This window comes from Chelonoidis abingdonii, chromosome 19 (genome assembly GCF_003597395.2).
Source record: "Chelonoidis abingdonii isolate Lonesome George chromosome 19, CheloAbing_2.0, whole genome shotgun sequence".
NCBI classification, from domain to species: Eukaryota; Metazoa; Chordata; order Testudines; family Testudinidae; genus Chelonoidis; species Chelonoidis abingdonii.
In genome coordinates, this window is record NC_133787.1 from 20,312,106 (window position 1) to 20,333,736 (window position 21,631).

General features: G+C 43.3%; 1 protein-coding gene and 2 long non-coding RNA genes across 3 annotated transcripts in view; 2 read left to right on the forward strand and 1 right to left on the reverse strand.

The window, feature by feature from the left end:
* The window catches only part of PLEKHF1 (pleckstrin homology and FYVE domain containing 1), a 12,562-nt gene extending 8,063 nt beyond the window's left edge, over positions 1-4,499 (forward strand). Inside the window, exon 2 of the mRNA XM_032764186.2 lies at positions 2,211-4,499. Within this exon, the coding sequence (XP_032620077.1) occupies positions 2,216-3,046 (831 nt within the window). The 5' untranslated portion in view covers positions 2,211-2,215 and the 3' untranslated portion in view covers positions 3,047-4,499. The remainder of the gene's footprint in view (positions 1-2,210) is intronic.
* The window catches only part of LOC142047932 (uncharacterized), a 14,714-nt gene extending 9,773 nt beyond the window's left edge, over positions 1-4,941 (forward strand). The window contains exon 2 of the long non-coding RNA XR_012657251.1: positions 3,507-4,941. This is a non-coding gene — a long non-coding RNA (uncharacterized LOC142047932). The remainder of the gene's footprint in view (positions 1-3,506) is intronic.
* On the reverse strand, positions 3,548-19,976 carry LOC142047930 (uncharacterized). The gene is made up of 3 exons (XR_012657249.1): positions 19,894-19,976; positions 14,609-14,898; positions 3,548-3,629 (listed from the first exon to the last, which is right to left on the reverse strand). It is a non-coding gene; the product is annotated as an uncharacterized LOC142047930 (long non-coding RNA).
* Between the last annotated feature and the right edge of the window lie 1,655 nt (positions 19,977-21,631).

The window sequence follows — 21,631 nt, forward strand, 5'->3', positions numbered from 1 at the left end:
GCCAGTATCAAGGTGCCTTAGAGCAGTATAGCTAATTCCTCTTCTTCAATAAATATTTCTGTTGCGTATTTGGGGGGGGGGGGGAGCTTGATGCACTGTCATCATATAGTGATGATAACACTCTTTCCCTTCCACTAGTATCTCTGGAGGATGCTCATCAGAAGCTACCAACGTTAGACATTTTTAAACAGCAGATCCAGAAAACTTGTATCCAAGAGTTTTAAAAGAACTGGCTGAGGAGCTCAATTGACCATTAATGTTGATTTTTCAATAAGCCAGAGCACTTGGGAATTAGAAAAACTATTGTTGTGCCAATTTTTGAGGAGGATAAAAACAGGGTAATTATAGGCTTGTCAGTCTGACACTGATGCCAGGCAAGATAATGGAGCAGCTTGATATGGGATTCTATTAGTAAGGAATTGAAGGACAGTAATGCAATTAATTCAAATCAATCTGGGTTTATGGAAAATAGATCTAGTCAAACTAATTTTATCTTATTTTGATGAGATTACAAGTTTGGTTGGCAAAGGTAACAGTGTTGCTGTAATATACTTAAAACTCCGTAAGGTGTGTTTGACTTAGTACCATACGACATTTTGATTTTTAAAAAAAACAACAAAACACTAAACATGATGCACATTAAATGGATTAAACCCTGTCCAACTGGCTGGTCTCAACATGTAATTTTAAATGAATGGGGACTGATTCTCTAGCTGGTGTGTTTCCAGTGGGGTCCCGCAGGGATAGGTTATTGGCCCTATGCTATTTAGCATTTTTATCAATGACCTGGAAAAAAACACAAAATCATCACAGATAAAGTTTGAACAGGACACAAGAATTGGGGGACGTGTTAAATAATGAAGAGGAAAGGTCACTGATCAGAGTCAGGGTTCAGAGAAGAGCCATGAGAAGGATCAGAGGATTAGAAGACCATGCCTTATAGTAATAGACTCAAGCAGCTCAGTCTATTTAGCTTAACAAAGAGAAGGTTAAGAGATGACTTGATTACAGTCCATTAGCACCTACATGAGGAACAAATATTTAATAATTGGCTCTTCAGTCTAACAAAGAAAGATATAACACAATCCAGTGGCTGGAAGTTGAAGCTAGACAAATTCAGACTGCAAATAAGCAGTACTTTTTTTTTTTTTTTTTAAACAGTGAGAGTAATAACCATTGGAACAATGTACCTAGGGTCATGGTGGATTCTCCAGTACTGACCATTTTAAAATGAAGATTGGATGTTAGAAAAGAAGGCTTTGTTGCTGCTAAACCATGTGACAACTCCCAGCCAGCCAAGCAAACTCCTTAGGACTCTCCCTACCCTTATTTTGCCTAGCAGGGAGCACTTGGTGCTCCCAGTTCCTGAACCCCCTTTGCAGTATCCAGGCCCTGTCCCTGGACAGTAACAGAAATTACCAAATCTGCTGTCTCAAAGAGAGCGAATATACTGCAGCCTGTTGGCTCAGCTGATGTTGCACACCAAGTATGCAATTTACACTAAAGAAGGGAGATGATGGAAGAGAATTATCTGGAAGAAAACCTGGGATTTTTTTTCCCCTTTGCTTTGTTACAGACTTTAAACAAAATCAGTAAGTATCCATGATTTGCTATAGAGTGTTAACACATACATTGCACAATGATATTAATGACCAGTGTGTCACTGGCTTTCCTTTGATGTCTTACACAATGTTCTTTGCAGATAAGTATCATGAGAGCAATGAGCTAAGCATGGTGAGTTTGTCAGGCTTGATACAAGTTGCTGTTACATGGGCAGTGAACCCTTTGTGAGTGGGCATTGAGGGGGCTCTTGCCCCTTCTGGCTTTGGAATCTATGAATGGGAATAAGCTACACTGGTATAAGCACTTTCTTTTATCCTGGTATAACTGTGTCCACAGTAGGGAGTTTTATACCTTATCCAGTGTGTGATATGAGAGGGTTGGGTAACCGAATTCTGATTCTTGAGATGAGTAATATCAGCCTGCTACAAAATATATAAGACACTTCAGTGGGTTTTACTTTTTATTTTGAAGAGTGCTTTGATAAGTTATTGCTGGGTAGTGGCACCCAGAAAACTTAAACTCATCTCCTGGCTCTTTGAAAAGCTACTTACTGCTGTTTAAATTTGCTGTTCAGTTTGGAAACTAGGATTGATGCAATTGTTTGCTGAACACAGTTTTATAACTTTATTTCCTCCCCCCTGCTGTAGGGTGAATGAAGGAGATGGTGGACCATCTGGTTAACACTGAAATTAACAGCCAACGCATTGCTTCCGTGGAAAACTGCTTTGGGGCATCTGGACAACCCTTAGCTGTGTCAGGAAGAGTCCTTTTGGGTGAAGGAATTTTGACCAAAGAATGCCGCAAGAAGCCCAAGCCTCGGGTATTCTTCCTTTTCAATGACATCCTTGTGTATGGGAGCATAGTGATAAACAAAAGGAAGTACAACTCCCAGCACATCATACCTCTCGAAGATGTCACCTTAGAGACGCTGCCGGATACCTTACAAATGAAGAACCGATGGATGATTAAAACTTCAAAGAAGTCCTTTGTCGTTTCTGCAGCCTCCCTTACAGAAAGGAAAGAATGGCTCAGTCACCTTGAAGAATGCATTAGGCATCTGCTGACAAAGACAGGGAGGCAGCCCTCCACGGAGCATGCTGCCCCTTGGATACCCGACAAGGCCACTGATATCTGTATGCGCTGCACGCAGACCAAGTTCTCCACGCTTACTCGCAGACACCACTGTCGGAAGTGTGGCTTCGTTGTGTGTGGGGACTGCTCCAGACAGAGGTTTCTGATGCCGCGCCTGTCCCCCAAGCCGCTGAGGGTCTGTAGCCTGTGCTACAGGCAGTTGATGGCAGAAAAGAAGAAGGAAGCAGAAGCTGACCTGAGGCAGCCAGAGCATATTGACTCTTCCATGACTGGTTATGAACCATCTAGTGGTGAAGACAGTGATAAATCTGATGATGACAAAGTGGAACGGTGGCCGGGAGACGCAGAGTTTTATGCCTCAGAAGTATCTTGGTCGTCTTTCCATAGCTGACCTTCTTACCCTTGGCTTAAAGCCTGAGGAGCCAAATTCTGACTTCTGATCCACGCATAACCCTCAGTGTTTTCAGTGTTGAGCGTACATTAGAGGGTGAAATTTAGCCCCTCTATCTTGTTTACTTTCATGTGTTTTCCTGATGAAGTCAGTCTCTAGTGATTTAAGAGAACTAGTATTGTGTCATATTACTCTGGCAGAGCATGGCCTACATCATGATCATGTGGTATAGTGGGCAGAGCACTGGACTGGGAACCAGTAAACCAAGGTTGTGTTCCCTGCTCTGCCATTGGCCTGTTGGGTGACCATGGGCAAGTCACTTCCCCTCTCTGTGACTCAGCCCCATTTTACAAATAGGGAAACTAATGACATTTTTTGCTAAGAGCTTTGAGATCTACTGATCTCTGTACAAGAGCTAAGTATTATTCTTATTGTCTCAGATATGCTACTCGCCTGGGAGTGGACCCTTTTGTTGATAGTACAGGCTCATTGATGGGGTGGCTTGTGCTGCTACTGCCTGTGCTGTACTTCCTCTGTAGGGAAGAGAGGACTTCACCTCCAAGGCTGGGATGTGTCATGAGCACTAAATACATATACATGATAGAACTAGAAATCTGAAGTACATGGAAACCTGGGCTAGTGCCCTTTGACCTCAGTATGGTAAGATACAGAGAAATAACTAGCAGGAGACCTGGGTTAGACTTTGACTGCCTTTTGCTCCCCAAGCTGCCTGAAGCTGGGAGCCCTGGGGAAATGGTGATCTCAGGAACAGGGAAGTCTTGTGTGGCTCTGAGGTGAAACCTGCTGACTTCTCATGAGCATCATTAGCACAGCACTGGAGAAGAACAGCCATTGTGATGACAGAAGGTAACGGGAGAGTTAAGGTTTATATTAGGGGTGAGGTGAAAAGGAGGAGGCTGGCTCAACTCAGCAGAATCACCCCACTCTTGCCCCTCACACGTATATTTCCAGGTCTCAAAATCAGTAACCCGGCCAGATTTCTATTCCACTGCCCCAGGGATGTAAGAACCCCAGCCTGGTGGATGATATAGCACAGGGTGGTAGAGCTAGTGCAAGAGGCGGTGAAGGGAGGGGTGGGTGGTCAAAGCTAAGGTCAGATTCTATGAGGTGCTGAACATGCTCAATGCCCAGTGACTCACTTGCTCATTAAGGCCCCAACCCTTTGTTGTAAACGTATGTTGCATAACTTCAGGCGTGAACAGTCCTGCTGACTTCAGAGTTATGCACATGTGAGTGTTTTCAGGTTCAGGGCATAAAATTATATGCTTAATTAGACTTGAACTTTGACATTAAAGTTAATCTCAAGTGAGAGACTGTCTATTCAAATAGCCTTTCATGGTATCATGTGTAACTAAAACCATTTACCATCAGTGAAAATTAGACAACAGCAATTGTATTGCAGCAAATAACTGTACAACAAAAGTTCAATTGCTACCTTTTTTGTGTATTTTATATTGTGTATTTTATACTCTTGAGCAGGAATTTAGTTAAAAGTAATTTTCAACATAAATTTTTCTTTACCATACTCCAGTCTATCTAAACACTGAATTGCATGCCAAATGACCAGGTTGGGTTTTTTCTTAGTTCAAAGTAATTATTCTCATGGATTTTATTTTTTCCTTTTTTATATACTGCCAATGTCCAGCCAGTTCATATTATTCAACCGATTGTCAATAAAGATATGGCCGAGGAGGGGAGAAAAAGTGACAAAGTAAATGTGCTGTTGTTTAACCAAAAAACAAGCATTGGGTCATATGCTTTGATCTAAACACATCCAGTCTAGGGTGAATTCAGCAGCAACTCTTCAGTTATGTACTGAACATTTGGGTTTTCTATTTACTACTTGAAAGTGAATATTACTGAAAAATATCCAAGTCTGTGGCTTCCTTTCTGTTTATTCCATTCGTTCTCTGCAGACTTAAGTTTTCGCAAGACTCTTGCTATCCCCTGCAGTAATTGAAGTGGTGTTTTCTGGTGGGGGAGGAGATAGTGCAGAAAGGGCCAACAAACCTCATATCCAGAAACACGTATTTTGGTTTTTAGAGTACTAAAGAACATTGAGTCCTATTTTTTCCATCCCTCTTCAAATTCTAGTTCATAATTATGAACAGTGGCAAGTGCATTTATAAAGCCTCCCTCCCACAAGTGAGTACAGGCTTCACAAACACAATAGGACCTTAACAAAAATCATTACAAATATCAAATACAAAAGCCCAGAACAGAAGCCCCAACCTTCCCTAATGTAAGGCCTGATGTACGCCCTTATTAGGTGAAGCTCCCAGTGCCTTCAGCTGAGTCTTTAATAACTGACTTCAGAAAGACATTCCAGTTTTTTTTATTTTTTTCCCCTCTGAGATCAGCTTTCCTTCCTCCCATATAAAGACATGTGCTGCAGTTAATGGGACCTAATCACTGTATGGACTGATTTACTCTGTAGTGAAAGGGGCTTATACTTAACAGACATCTTTGATTCAGAAAAGTTCCCTCTCTAAACTGCAGCAATGAACTGACCTAGAACCCAGCTGCTTATAAAATGTGTACTGCAGTGCATGCCCTTTCCTGGAATGCTGAAACAACCCACCTATTCTGCCCTTCCCTGTTCTATCCCATCCCCCCTACGAGGCTGGTGAGAATAAAAGTTAGTGGGTACAAAATAAACAGTAAGACACTAAGGAAAGAGCTGATGATTTAGTGTCTCAGTCACTAATATTTCTGTGAATCTAAACAAGATTCTGGGGTTGAAATATACTTTGCATTTGAGAGCTCTATACATGTTCTGAGTGCTTATCTATGCTAGGCCTTTCTTTGCTTTTTTCTACAAAATTTCTCACTGCTGCTAACACTGATTCACCACCATCAGTAGACACATTAGTGTAAACAAGAGTTTCAGATACACAGTGCACAAAACACAAGGAGGCATGCTCACAATGGGTCTCCCATGATCACTACCACCAGTGGATCTAAACTAGTGGCAGCAAGGAGGAGACTGTTCAGGCTGAGTAGCCCTAGCACTGCACTTATTTGGGTAAGTATTACAAGCAGAGAGGATTGCAGCCATTGCTGGGCAGGAAATTTCATAAAACATTTGTTTCTTTTAATTGTCTGACCAGCTAGTTGTGACTTGGCCAAGACCACAGAAAGGGTGGGTGTCCGGTGCCTGGGGATTCCGGGCTCTCAGCCCTGTGAACACACAGGCTTTACAGCAGGGTTTGTACTAATACAATACCACCTGGATTTTTAACGTGACTAGCTGTTTGTTCATTTTGTTTTTGTTTTGGCCTGATCCTATGACTGCACCATTGAGAGAGAGCTTCCTGTTTTGGAATTAAATAAATCCTACTGCTGGCTTGATTATGGAATTTTAGAGAGGGGAGAGTGGCAATGTGCAGGTTTTGTGTGTTAATTGCATGACAACTGAACATTGCGAGGGTCTATGTTAATCACAAATACTGACCTTGAGGGAGAAAGTATCCAGGTTTGTTTTTTGGGGGAAATCTTCCTGCAGCACTTGCTGGTAGCTGCTATGCAGTGACACTACTCTTGCTGAGGGGGTTTCCGCCCCTTCAACTCCAGTGCAAATGCCCCATTTTGCAGCAGTTTTGGGGAAGCGTTGCCAGATGTTGAGTTCTGCAGGTAGGCAACTGACCCCCAGCAGTGCTTTCGGAAGAGCACTGCACAGCGTACACGATGTTGGAATGGTGACAGCCAGCTCCACACACAAACTGTGAACTAAAGCAGGGAGGACTAGAGCCAGCTGACTACACCTACACTAAAGTGGGTGCAAGAGCTGCAGAACCAGAAAGACAAGCTATAGGAGAGGTGCCCAGCCGCAGGTAGAAGGGTTGGCAGGCAAGGGAGGGTACCGGGGCCAGGAAGTAAACAGGGGAGTGAAGTCTGAGCACTCAGAGAGGTTCATGCCTGTTTCAGTAGACACTGGAGCAAGGGGCGGGGGTGACAAGCCAAGTGAAGTGGAGACTGAGTGACTAATTGGCATCCAACCATTGAAAGAGTTGGGAGACGTTTTTGGCATGAGAATGAGCTGCTTTTCTGGTGGACATGGAGGGGGTAACCTTTCTTTTTGCTGCAACAGTGTAAGGGGTGTCCCCGAAGCTTTTGAAAGCAAAGAGAAACATTCCATTTGTTGAGCAATGCAAAGAAATGTCAGCTCTGGGGCATGTGACCTACTAAATGTGTTGGAGGCTTTCCAGGCAAAATGACAGGAAAACAGAGCTAAAGTTCATGGAATGTTGAAAACCACAGCCTCAGCCATCCAAAGTCAATAGCAATCTAATGAAGTGAACAAAGCAACTAGTGTAGCAGCCTGCTACAAAGGCAGCAGAATGAAAGGTAAGAGTGACCGATCTGAGTTGTGAGTAAAGTGAAATGAAAGGCTCTAAAGAGGTGCAGTAAATTAAAGACACATTTTGGGCTTCTAGATTCTAGAGGGTATTGCCTGGACAACACCCACGGTGTGTCACAGTGATCATAGTGAGACTGCGAGCAGCTTACAGGCGTGTGAGGCACCCATTGAGATCAGCACTGGAGAATGGGTATTTTTGAGTAGCCAAGTCAGAGATCTGGCATGCCATTCAACATTGGCTCTGCAGCAGCAAAGAGCCAATCTTTCATTGTGTGGGATTTTTATTTATTTATTTTAAACAAGGAACTGAGAAGGCAAATATAGCATGGAGGGCCAGTCTATACTGAGCCATGAGGCTCATCCTAAAAATATTGGTTCTGCTTGTCTGACTCTTTAGTCTAAGTTTTGGTTCTTTAATATGTAAAGAAGAACAAACTTGCTAAAGCCAAATTTGCTCTCATATTCAGCAGAAGCTCTTGTATGTTTTGTACATGAACCCACAGCAAATTCCCCTGCAACTGGGATCTGTTGAATACGTATGATGGTTCCTCAGTGCCTGTTGCTGTAAAAATAATATTCTGCTCATGCTCTAGAGTGGCTCTGTGCTAACTTTTCCCTCCTGCCTCACAATTGTCCTGCAGCACCCCAGCTATTCCATGCCTGGGGCTTTCCTCAGCAAAGATGCAGATGACTCGCTTGCACTACACTGAGTGGGGCTGTCTGGTGCGGATGACTAGGGCAACATTTCCAAACTTACACAGCCTGCTTGGAATACTAGTTAAGGGAACAGTGCAAATCATCATTTCACATTATAGTCCGCACCAGCAATAACCAAAAAGCAGCCACCCGTAGCAGCTTGGTTTCAGATGGCCTCAGCCAAGCAAGGCAGCTGCTCCACTGAATTAGAGCAGCTTTGCACCTATCAGCAGAAAACTGCCCTAAAGCCAGCTTAGCTGACCTTGCAAGGACTTCCTAAGCATGGAGGGGCCTCAGGTGCCATATCCATGCTATACGCTGCTGAACCCCCACAGCAACTGGACAACCCAGCAAACCCTGGCTCCCACTGGCAGCTGATGCAAGCTAGAGCGGTCTTCAGAAGGGCTAATTAGCACTGGGGAATATTTTGCCCAAAAGCAAGAGACCATCCTTTAGCAGCTGATGTGCTGACCCTTACATACTATTAATTCTGCTTCACCCGGCCCAAGCCAACCACAGCCGGTTCAGCAGTGGCAAGAAGAGTGTTCACTTAAACCCAATCTCAGGCTGCAGCTTTCAGGTGTTAGGATAGGTGTGGAAGGAGTTAAGCAAGGCTGCATCAGGCCAGATTATACCAAACTGCTAGGACCTGAGTTACCTAGAGACCTCCCAAGAGCTCCTACCTTCACGCTGCCACATGAACCACTTTTGAGTACAAAAAGCATAGTCAAATATGCTCGTGTGCACAGTTTGGTGATATAGCTGAGAACACGCTGCAAACAGAAGTGCATGAAAAGGCTCTAGTTTGTATGCTGGGTATTCGCCCCCCCCCAAAGCTGCCACTTCTTTCAGAGGGAATCAAGAGCATGCAACAGCTTAGGAGAGGAAGTGAAGAGACATAAATAGTGCTCTGTGTTTTTTGCTAATGCAAAACAACAAAAAATGTATGTCACAGCCAGGTCCTGCTCCCAGCATGATGGAGGGGTGGCTGGGCCAAAGCTGAGCCAGCACTGCACCCCTATGCACCAGGTCACAGTGCCCAGAGCTGGCAGCCAAGCTCCACAGGACAAAAACTGCAGCTGTGGGGTGAGTGCAAGACAGGCTTGCTCTGCAATCAGTGCTTAATTTGGGCCAGGACTGAGCCCTGGCACTTGTAGGCTTGGCCATTCATAGCCTCAGCACCTCTGGGCTTGCCACATCAGTTATAAAAGTTACATCATTGCTTGAGCCCCAGCCCCACTTTCATTCCAAATTAAGCCCTGTCTGCAACCCCCACACCCAAGGGCTTCCACCCCACAGGGGCAGGCTGAAACAAAACAACACATTCCCATAAAGTAAAATGAATTATAAAAAAAATATAACAAATGTCACAGGGCTCTGAAAATAAGGTCTCCAGTAGAAACTGCCAGTGCAAACAATCCCAGAGCTTGAATGACAGTGAGCAGCCACAACTCCCACTAAAGCCAGCAGTAATTGTGAGCGTTCAGCTGCTCTTGCGATGTGGAAATAGTTAACCCTTGTGAGCAGGTTGTCCCAGCCAGGCTGCCAAAGCCGCAGCTTGTGCACTACTGCCATTAGTTCACAGAACTTGTGTTTACTTTGCAACTTCTAGTCAAAATAAATTATGTGCCTCTTTCTCAAGAGGACTAAGATTTTCCATCCAATACTAATTTCTAGGGGAGGGCAAAACAGGACCAGACATCAGACTTTTGTTCTTTCAAAGACTATTACAATTTGGTGCCTTTTCTTGGACTCATGAATAAGCTGCATACTCTGCAGTATAGTAATTATTCAACACTTGGCTTTCATCCCACTGCTAAAGCTCACTTTGTAACTCACTGTGGGGAGGCTCAAAAGCACACATCCTCCAAGGCAGCCAAATCCTTTTTCTTCTCCGAACTAAATATATTTTAACTCCTGTTATAGTTATTTCATCACACCACGTTTTGCTTTTATATTTTTACCCTGAAAAACAATTTCAAAATGTTTTGGTGTGACCACTTACACAAACAGGCTTTGACAAAGGAAAACGTTAGCTCAGGGGTGGGCAGGCCTCTTATCTTCCTGACAGTGTAACAAGAAAGAACTAGGCACATCCCTGTTATCAGAAGAGTTACATCCAAGGTAAAACAAATGCGCCTATGTATCTTCCATTAGCAGCTGAAGATTCTTTGGTTTTGTGGTTAAAGCGTTAGATTGGATGTTAGATCTGGGTTCTGTTCAAAGCTTGCCACATAAATAAATGGACAGAAGTAATGAAATCAAGCTCTTTAACAACTGGAGCACCAACACACTAAGTGGTGGGGCTCATGACAGCGCCTGTGTCCCCTGGTGCCACGTCAGTCTGGCAGCAGCTGGTAATTGGCCACTATGATGCATCCAGACAAATCAAAATAAAAATGTGCAACATACACAATATACCACAGGCATTAAATACTGCTCCAGAGAGCTGTACCAGGCATTGGGAGATTGGGGCAACCATCCACAAGCCTGGAAACTTACGCAGTGAGTGCTGTGGGCAGAAGCAGCATGCTGGTGTAGCTTGCACTGACTTGGCTGCCACAGCGCCAGTGGAAGTGACAGTTTTCTGCTGTAGATGCAGGCTGGCAGGCCCAGGATCATACTGGAACAATAAATACCCCAGACACGCCCATTCTGAATACTCAGTCATTCTGCAGCAAATTCCAGATAGCCCAAACAGTCTCTAAGGCCACACTTCACTCCAATGGCAAGGAAGTTTATAGCCAGTTCAAAATAATGGACTTAAGTAGAACGTCTCCCGTGGCAGGTAGGCCGCAAAGGAAGCCTTTATCATGTGTGGCCTTGTCTGCAGAAGGCCCTTTTCTGGAGTAAATTCCCACAGTGCTACTCTGCTGACGGTCGTAAGGCTGGGAGCAATCGTGCAACTACAACATTGGCTTTGCAGTGGAGCTACAGAGATGCACCATCACCAAAACTTCGCACAAGACCAGGAATCCACCGGTATAGATCAGATTGCAGGATGCAGGCCCGGGGCCTCTATGAGGCATTACAATCTGGGTGCAAAAAGTGTAAGTATTTATCAAGGGTGATGCCTGACTAAAGCTGCCCTGCCCACTCATCTATTTGAAGTGTAATCTCTGATGTCACCAATGTTCATATAAAACTATAGTAACAGCCATTAAAAAAGCCGTTTCACGTGGAGTAACATCATAGCTTTGGTTTACATTGATTTTTATTCCATCGTGGCACAATGTGTCAAAGTGAAAAACCCAGCAGAAATGCTTAGTACTGCTGCTTGAGAGAGCAGAGGGCTTTGGTTTTTCTGTCATGAGGGTATTGCTAATGAGGAAACAGAAAATGGCCTATCCCTGCTTAAAATCTACTACCTTCTATTGCATGGTCTTAGCATACTGGGTCTCATTGCTGTTGCATCTTGGTCCTTACCTCTCTGTAACAGGGTAAAACAGGCGTGGTCACACCTGTTAAGTCTTCAGGCAAAACGGCTATTCTTGTTTCAGGTCAAAGTCTTAAAGAAACATACCATGATGCCCCAAGAATTTTATATTTTATAAAACTTGAGTGATACCCACACACTGAATATTAAACACAGAAGAGCTTCCTTCCCAGATCCTTTGCTGGGTTCTATATGACATTCTAGGACTTAAATAGGAGGCCAAGATTTTCAAAGGTGATTCATGATTTTAGGTGTCCATCTCCAGACACATTCGAGGGATTGATTTTCAGACAGCTTAACACCTTCTGAAAATCAAGCCCATTTAAGGTTTCTCAAATTGGGAGCCTAAAATCAGGACACCCAAAATCAATAGTCTCATCTGGAAACCTTAACTGTAGTCCTGTCAGGCTGTTTCTCCCTCCTGCAATATTTGAACTTTCCCTTTCTCCCCCACGACCACTCCAAATCTCTCTGCCTCCAGTTTTTAAAGGCTGTATTTTCCTGGAGCTGGGCATCCACAACTCTTTCCATATATGCTGGAGTGTGGAATATTCATGATTTCCTAAAGTACCATGTGAATGGCAGAACACATCTACCTTAAAACTGAATGAACCTTGCATTGTAAACATTTGTGTGATCAGAGGGTTCACTAGCACCGTCCATTCATGGAGAAGTAGCAAGAACATAGTTTGGTAAAAGCAGATATTTAGGGCATTGTAGCTATCAGTAGTTAGCTCTCATACATTGTGAAAAGATTTAAAGATGCTGATTTACTCAGAGAAAATACAAAGAACATATCAATGATCACATGACCCAGGGAGCATCTCACTTTAAGATAAACCTCTCCTTGGACTTGTATAAGCAAAGAGTAATACAATGATGGCCTCTCAATGTCATGTTCATTGCATCTGGGCTTGAGACAGTCATATGAGTTTTGTAGTCTTCAACTACATGACTGTTTGCATTCAGATGGCATGGAAACATCCGGGTAAAGGACTTTCTCTATTTAAAACAAGCCATAAAGATGTTGAATATAATTCTTATTTGTAGGCTGACTCTGAGATCCAGCTGGAGGACATTATATAAGAGGTCTCAGGTGACTGACATAGTGAAGTCAATTTTTCCTATCATTTGTTTAATTACATGCTTGTACAATGGGAAACTTTCAGGGAGGAAGAGCAGGCACAAAAGCAATGGGTGGGTTTTCCTCTCTTACAGGAAAGACATTTCCCATAACATCAAATGTGTTGCAATGTCCTTGTAGTTTGATTGTTTTGGACAGGGTGTGTCATATTTTACATACAGTAGCATGTGTGCTGGAATATTAACACCACAGAAGTGGCATGTAAATTAGTATGTGTCTATGACATGCCTGCCAGTCTGACCAGAAGAGGAAGGAAAGATTGTGGAGAATGGAGTTTCAGGAATAACTTGGCTTGGCTGGGTTGAAAAGGTTTGAAGTCATGCAGTCAAAGGTTTACATACCTCCCTAAAGTGTCAGTTGACATGTACAGAGGTTTAGGAGTCTGCTACAGTATTTGAACTCTGGACCCAGGTTGTTCAGCTCAGGCACTAGAGTGTCAGTTTTGGACGCAAAGGTCACCGGTTCAACCCTCTCCACTGATACCCTCACTGGATACCTTGAGCCATAGCTGCATTAGATCTGAGCCTGGTAAATGGTGCTATGTAATTGTTAGGATGAGAGTGGGAGGAAAGGAATATGCACACAGAAGCTGGGCTGTTATAAAAACCTAGAAGACACTTGGAATGCTAGATTTACTCTGTGCTGTGTCACTTAAATACCTGAGGTTTATAAAGACATGCCAAAACTAACCAAAAAACCTGTGGCAGTTGCCCTGATACAGTGAACCTATGCAGCCCGTGATGGGTTAAATTCATTCCCTTATTTCTATGTAAAGGCCCAGTCTGATTTTATTTTCAAAACAAAGCTAAAAGTGTGCATAATAGAAACACACACTTGCCTTCCTCACAGGCCTGCTTTGAGGATTAATTAGCTAACATCAGTACAGCACTTTAAAGATGGAAAGCAGTAGAAAAGAACCCATTATCCTGGTTACTATCTATTAGTAGGATTAGAACAAAAAGTCTAATCTTCACCCCTTACTTCAGGGGGATGTGCAACAGCCATTGGCAACATGCACAGTTCCACAGGGCCTGGGCTGTGGACATGAAAGGCCTGAACTGGGATTAGGGTCAGGAGCACCACAGGCTCAAATATGCAAAGAGTTGCTATGCAATGGAAGGATGGTCACCATAGGTATAGCACAAGCTTCCCAGACTGAATGGCCTCAAGCTAGAGAACAAGAAAGCAAACTCCTTTTACGGGACTACCAACAGGACCCAGCCAAAACCAGTCACTGGAGGGCCCAATCCTCCACTACCCTGCTCACTGAGCAGTCATTGACACCAGTGCAAAGGGGGTGTACAATATTACCAGAGCAGATGGGAAGCATTTTATACCCATTTTGCACTGACGTGACTACACAAAGTTGCAGAGTTACAGAGAATCAGGCCCCTACTGAACACAATGTTTAATTAACAGACAAGATTGGAGTGGGAACTGGAGAGGACTTTGGAAAGGTGATTCATGGCAGTTTGCCAACCTGAACTGGTCCTGAGTGCATGTAAGAAATTGCTGGATTCTCTTAAGTCAGTCTAGCAAGTCTCATTCATGCTAGGAAGAGCAGGGTTGTGTCTTTTTATGCCTTGGAAGACTAGATTATATGGGGCTGAAGGACAGAGAGCTGTAACGGTGAGGAAGTAAGTTTGGGAGAGCCTCCGAAATTTTGGCCTTAGGATCGAATGTTTAGATGAAGGGAGGAGCTGGCTAGAACAATGGTGGACATGAGTTGAAAGTTGTGCCTGGGGTAGGAGCTATGGGCTGCCCTATCCACGCAGGAGGATCAGATAAAAGGTGCGAGCTGGACTGAGGGTAATAATATGTAAATATACATTGGCCTTTGGCATTTTCAGCTGGGTGAAAATGAAAACTGAGCTGAACATACAAAGAAATGTAAGGGAAAATTACCTACAGTGCTGCTTTTCTGAAAATATCCTTTAAGATAGAATCCACACTCCTCTCTGCGAGCTCCATAGTGCACGACTGGCAGAACTTCAGCTCTTAAAAAATGTTGACATCTGAAGGAAGCAGTATCAGGGTTGTGAGCTAGGTGCCCTTATTGGCCAGCTGCAGCAAAGGTCACTTCCAGTATCCTTGTTCTTTAAACCTGTAAGTGTTCATCGGGTTGACTCAGCCCAATTTGCATGATTAACTTGTCATAACTTCTTTCAATACGTGGAACTTCTGTGTGAAATACACTACAGCAGAGATAAAAATATAAATCCCTTAAGGACAGTTTTATTAGATCAGTTTTGAGCCAGAATTACAATGATTATTCACTCTCATCATTTCATATAATAGCAGGTCATGTTATGCTGTCATCAAACTATACAGCAGGGGAGTATCTGACATACACGGATTCAGAAGAACCACATTAACTTAAGATAATGGTTCCACTCTTTTACCTCTTGCACACAGACTGTGGAGAAAAAACAGTTAACTGAAAGGACCTAAAAGTGTTCAAATTCCACTATATACATTCCTTGAGGCCTAAGTATAGACGGGTCCATACTGGCTTAGATCAAGTGAAATATCCATTTAAGATTGGATAGTCTCTCTCAGGAAACAATAAGCAGCCTTCACAAGTAGCTGGACTTATGGTCTGCTTATTTTTTGCCCCTCTTACTAGTATGAACCTATGCTAACATTTATATATTCTTCCATGTCTTGACACCTTGATTTTAGAACTGGAGGGAAGCAAATAGCAAAATAAGAACAGGTTCTTTCATAGCAATCTTCATCAGCAGATCTTACAGTGCCTTACAAAGGAGGTAGGAGCACAATCCCCATTTCACAGATGGGGAAACTAAAGCACAGTACACAAAGAAGGGATGTGACTTGCTCGTAGTCACTCAGGAAACGATCAACAGAGGCAAGAATTGAACCCAAATCTCAAGTCCAATACCTGTGCCTTATTCCTTAGGCAATGATATCTCCTTTGATGAAGCCCAAAACGTGGAGAGAGAGAGATGCTTGTTGAAATGGAAACCACACTGTTCATTAATAATCACACAGGCAGAGAAGTTCAGATACAGCGTAAATATGTTTTCACCAAATTTTGAGACTTTTTTTTTTTTTTTAACCTTTGTATAAACTCTTCACATAGAGCAGCATGGTTCTGGTGACATCTGAGCCATCAAATCAAACTGGAAAGTGGGAATTTTTGCAAACTTTGGAATGGAATTTATGTATATTTTCCTATTATGCACTTGTAGAATTCATAAATCATATTTAATGGGAAGTATTAGCACATAGTTACTGTAATTATGTGATGAATGTTTGATTTGTGGCTCACAGCTTGAGAAATGCATTGGATTTCTGTGATCTCTAGAAAGGTAAAGAAGAAACCTCCTGTTCTAATTAAAGGCTAATAGGTTTAGTTCACTGCAATGCAAATACATTAGCTTAAAAAAACCCCATCCCTATCAAGCTGAAAGTCTGCTGTTAAATTAGACTTGAGCTATACCCCAAATCTGCATTCTTCTTTATCATCAAGCAGTGTCAGTCTCCCCAGCCAGCTAGTGCTACCAGCAGGAGTACATCTATGGTAGGAAAAACCAGCATCATCATTACAGCAACAGCCAGCAATGGGACAGCTGCACTGGTGCTAAGCTGTTAGTGTAGACAGAGCTCAGGGGCTACCACTGCTCTGTCAGGACAACCTATTCAAAGCAGTGACGACACAGTGGTAAGATTCCCCCCACCCTCCAAGCTCTGTCTATACTCGTGCTTATACAATTGCTACCACTAGTGCAGGGGTTCTCCTGACACAATATTTGGTGGTCTCAGAGTGTGGCCACCAACTCTTGCTCGTGGCTGCTCCTGAAATACCTAATTAACTTTAGGAAATAAATGAATAGACATGTCCAAAGGCCAACCCATCTCTGTCCCTACCTCCCATGGCCCTTCAGCAAGAGCCTGCCCCGGGGAAGGTGGATCGGGAACTCACTGGCTGCCAGCAGAGTCCCAGGTTCCCCATGCCCCAGCTGGGCGGGAGCAGGGGAGCTGCCCAGGGGAGCGCCCAAGCGATCTAATGCCTCAGCCACCTCCACTGATGAGCCACTTCCAGCGCCGTACACCGCGGCCCCAAGCACCTCCAGAGGTGCTGTCTGGAGCCCCCAAGGAGGCTGCACGGTGCAGGGCGCCAGTCCCTGCTGGCAGCACCAGCACAATCACCGAGGTGGCGCCTCTCACTTCCCTTGGGTAACAGCAATTCAGGAGCAACAGCTGAGTACTGCAGGGAGGGGCTACTGCTTTCCAGGAGGGTAGACTGGGGGTGAGGGTGGACGAACCTTTAAACTGTGCTCCCCGGTATCAACATATGCAGTTGGGGGAGGGGTGAGATGCAATGTCCCCCATGCCTTTCTTCCAATCTCCACTCATGCTTTGGAGGCTGTCGTGGCCGCTTTTGAGAAACGCTGCACTCGGTCCTTGCAGCACTGATGGCAATTGCTAGAACAGGGATACTAATTTTTCTAATGCAGACAAGGCCCACATGAACCAGCCTCAAGAGCATGCGTGTGTTTAAAACAAAAAGTCATCCAGTCACTGCGTCATCTGCCAAGAAAGTGTCAGCTGAGAGTGGGGTTAATAGCTTGGCACTGCTTGCACTACACTGTGTCCTTCTGCCAAGAGAGGAGCTGGCCCAGTTTTTCACAGTCCTTCGCCATGGGAATGTTCTTTCCTAAGCGAAGCTATGAAAGGTAGCAACTGCCCAGCGTGTTAGTGCACCAAAGTATGCACACGTTTGTGCCAAGAGAAGACCCCACTGAAAGTCAGATCCTCTAAGGATTCGCCAGTCTCCTAAAGGGCAAAGCAATCAGAGTGCTAATAATCACAGATTGTATCAGTGGAATCATTTAAAAAAAAATTCTGGGAAATAATCTAATATTAATAGTAAAGTGATAACACCGTGCCCTTCAGTAGCTCCTTCTAAACCCAGACCTCCTGGCACCCTATAGCCAGCAATGAATAACAATATCAGGCAGCCATATTGGGTCAGATCAGTGGTCCATTTAGCTCAGTATCCTGTCTTCAGATGGAATGAACAGAACAAATGTCACCCTGTCCCATATATTTGCAGTTGGAGGTTTAGGGACACCCAGAGCATGGGGTTGTGTCCCCAACAACTCTGGCTAATAGCCATTGATGGACCTTTCTTCCATGAACTTATCTCATTCTTTTTTTAACCCAGTTATACTTTTGGCCTTCACAACATCACACTCACAACCCTCTGCGAAGCAGGTCAGTGTTATTATCCCCATTTTACAAATAAGGAAATGGAAGGAGGAATTTAAATCACTCATCCACGGTCACACAGCAAAGTATTGCTACAGCAGATCAATTAGCTGCCTTCAAAACTTTACCCCAAAAACAATTACAAAAGATTCCTCCAAACTGCTCAGCTGTTCAAACAGGGAAAGACTTGGTAATACAAGCTTCATAGGGGCAAAAATGAGCTAGCCATAACTTCTAGGAAAGACTGCCATTATGTCTCATCATGCAGTCACTACACTAGCTAGAGCAACAGCATAGGAGGACAGCGCCCCACTGTGGTAGCAAAAATACCTACGTGTGCAACATCTGGAGATGATAAATGCAGAAGTTCTGCAAATGTTTTTCAGCAGCAAAGTCACACTGAACTGTTTGTATGTGGTGTGGGAGGGACAGAGACGGTCCCATAGAAACAGAAGTGTTCAAAGTGAAATTAATCAGCCATTTGCCTCTTCTCTCTGTGAGACTCCAAGGTTTTTCCATACTTACATCACCATTCATCACCCTTGCTATGTGACTAACACCAGACAAGTATTTCCATATCACTCTGTCTTATGAGCACCCATGCTTTACTGCTTGTGAAGGGAATGTGTCTGCTGGTTAGAGCACAGGACCAGGAGTCAGTGATTTCGGGGTTCAAATCCCAGTTCTTTCACCAACTCGCTGTGTAACTTTGAGACCTACTTTCCACCTATAAAATGGGGATAAGAATTGAAAAGCTGCATTTAGTCTTAAGCATCAGATATTCCAGACTCTATATTTTTACAAGACCCCCATGGACTTAATACGGTTTGGGATTTTTAGGCATCAGTGGTTGAGTGTGCTCAAATCTCACTGAAAAAACAGTCCTGCCAAGGCAAAATCTGAGCTACTTGTAAGCATCCTAATTAGAGGGAATGATTTGTCACCATGTGTGTCTGCGTGCACGGAGTTAGCATTTCTCTGGGATGCGTTTGAAAAATAAGTCACTGGGAGGGTCATTATAGGGAACTGTTCCTTCAAAGCCCATATCTGAGTAGCCCCAGTTCTCTCCCCATGTTACTATTCAACATTTATATGAAAGTTATTGGGACAGATGGAGAGACAACAGAGGCTGAAATTCCAGCAGTTCACAACTTAACACCCAGCTCTCTCTCTCCTTTAAAAACAGAACCATCTCGTAGCTCTCTCAGTGCCTAGCTAAAATCAACCCCTGGAAGATGAGCCGCTGGTTAACACTTAATCAAGACTAAGGTGATGGTCATAGGAAAACATAAATCCTTTGAAAAACCTGCCTCCTCTGTAACATTCCCCACTACCAAAGGCATGTGCCTTCAGATTACTTCGCAGTACTGATGTCCAAACAAGACATGCTGTAAAAAAGAATCCATCTTCCCTCTGCACACTACCTAGAGATTGTGTCCCATGCTATCAGGCTCTATCTTGGCTAGAGAGATCCATACAATATGCCTGGAGGAATTTGCACTAAAAAATTAAGAATGCGGTGTCCTTCCCTGACTTCTAATACAAACACGGACAAACAAGCCAGCACACAAACCACCCTCTAAATGAATCCAACTATTTACCCTGCAGCCTGGGAAAAGAATGAACGATTGTTCCTGTTCTATTTTTTAAACACATGGAGGGAGGCGGGGGGGGGGGAATTAACACACTACAGAGATCTAGATCACTTGAAAACTGGGTGCAAGCAAACAATATGTATTTTAATATGGGTCAAGGGAAATGTATACAGCTGGGAACACAGATACTTTCAGGATGGGGAACTCTATCCTGGGAAGCAGTGTTTGAAAAAGATTTGGGGGTTGTGGTGGATAATCAGCTGAACATGAGCTCCAAGAGTGACACTGCGGCCAAAAGAGCTAATGCAATCCTGAGATGCATAAACTGGGAAATACCGAGGAATAGAGAGACTACTTTACCTTTGTATTTGGCACTAGTGTGACTGCTGCTGGAATACTATGCACAGTTCTGAGGCCCACCATTCAAGCAGGATGTTGATAAATTGGAAGAGGTTCAGAGAAGAGCCATGAGAATGATCAGAGGATTAGAAGACCTGCTTCATAGTGATAGAGCCATATCTTGTTAGCTTAACAAAGAGAAGGTTAAGGGGTGACTTGGTTCCAGTCTGTAAGTACCTACATGGGGAACATATTTAATAATTGGTTCTTCAGTCGGGCAGAGAAAGGTATAACAAGAACCAGTGGCTAGCAGTTGAAGCTAGACAAATTCAGACTGAAAATAAGGTGTAAATTTTTAACTGCGAGAGTAAAACCACTGGAACAATTTACCAAGGGTCACTAATGATTTTTAAATGATTGGGTATTTTTCTAACATCTGCTCTAGAAATTATTTTGGGCAAGTTCTCATGCACTCACTGTTCAGAAAACGGGGCTGGTTAGGGCCTATACAACACCACTACTCCAGAAGCCTTCACAGAGGGAGGGGAAGGAAAGAGGCATTCAATAGATGGAAGCATTTCTCTCCCCCCAAGCTTTCTGCCATGTTGCTCTGTCAAGGATGGATCCAGCAATGCACCAGGACTGTGGTTTTAAAGGGTTTGCGTATACCTCCAGCTTTGTCAGAGTCTGATTTTCTGTATGTTACTTTGAAACCCACAACCATTAACAGTTGTTACCTCAGAGGGGAGGGCGCCTGTCAAGGATCAGGTCTTAGTGTAAAAACACCAGTTGCGAAGATCTGACCTACGGTGATGGAAAGTTGTCGTACACCATATAGTATAACCATAGTCAGTCGGTAACCCAATCTTTAAACTTGTAAAGTAATAGTAAGTTAACTCTACTTACACCTTAGGCTCACTAAAACTAATGAAAATTGAATACACATGGACAAAACCAAAGACTGAATAATTATCTTTTAGTGACTTTCCAGCTTCAGTGATGATTAGGCTTGGAAAGATTTGAATTTTCTTGGTAAACATCAATTTCACCATACACACGCAAACTAATGCAAAAAATATTTCCTTTGATGATCATCGAAATTTACAGATAGGCAAAGTAAGAAAAATGCTACTTGAAAACTTAAGAGTTTGATTTAACAATGTTTACTTTGAGTATTTTGACAAATGATGCTGGTAAGTTATGTTTTAATGGTTTCTGAATCTTAACGTCTACTGTCAGATAATTATTGACACACCGCTCCGAATTTCTGGTAACTGTGAACATTTTAATTGACAAAAAACAGCAAAAGTGCTCAAAATCCATAATTTTGCACAACTATGAAAAATTTAAATTGACATAAATGTTAAAAATAAACTGATCTGTCAAAAGTTATAAAAAAAAATAAAACCCAATTCTGCCAAACCTACTTATGATCAATGATTCTTTGTAAATTGGCAGCGGCTTAGATCTGTCCAATTATTTAATTGGCTGTTACTTAGCAAGTATGCTAAGTCCAGTTGGGTTTATTAGTCATTATAATGGTAAAACTGACTTCCTGTGCAACTAAAACCACGCACACTCACCAATCTCTACAGATGGCATATACATTTCTTAATAGCCAAGATGGGTAGGGATGCAACACCATGCTCTAAGTGTCCCTATCTTCTGAGTGCCAGAAGCTGGGACTGGACAAGGGATGGATTACTTGATGATTGCCTGTTCTGTTCATTCCCTCTGAAGCACCTGGCACTGGCCACAG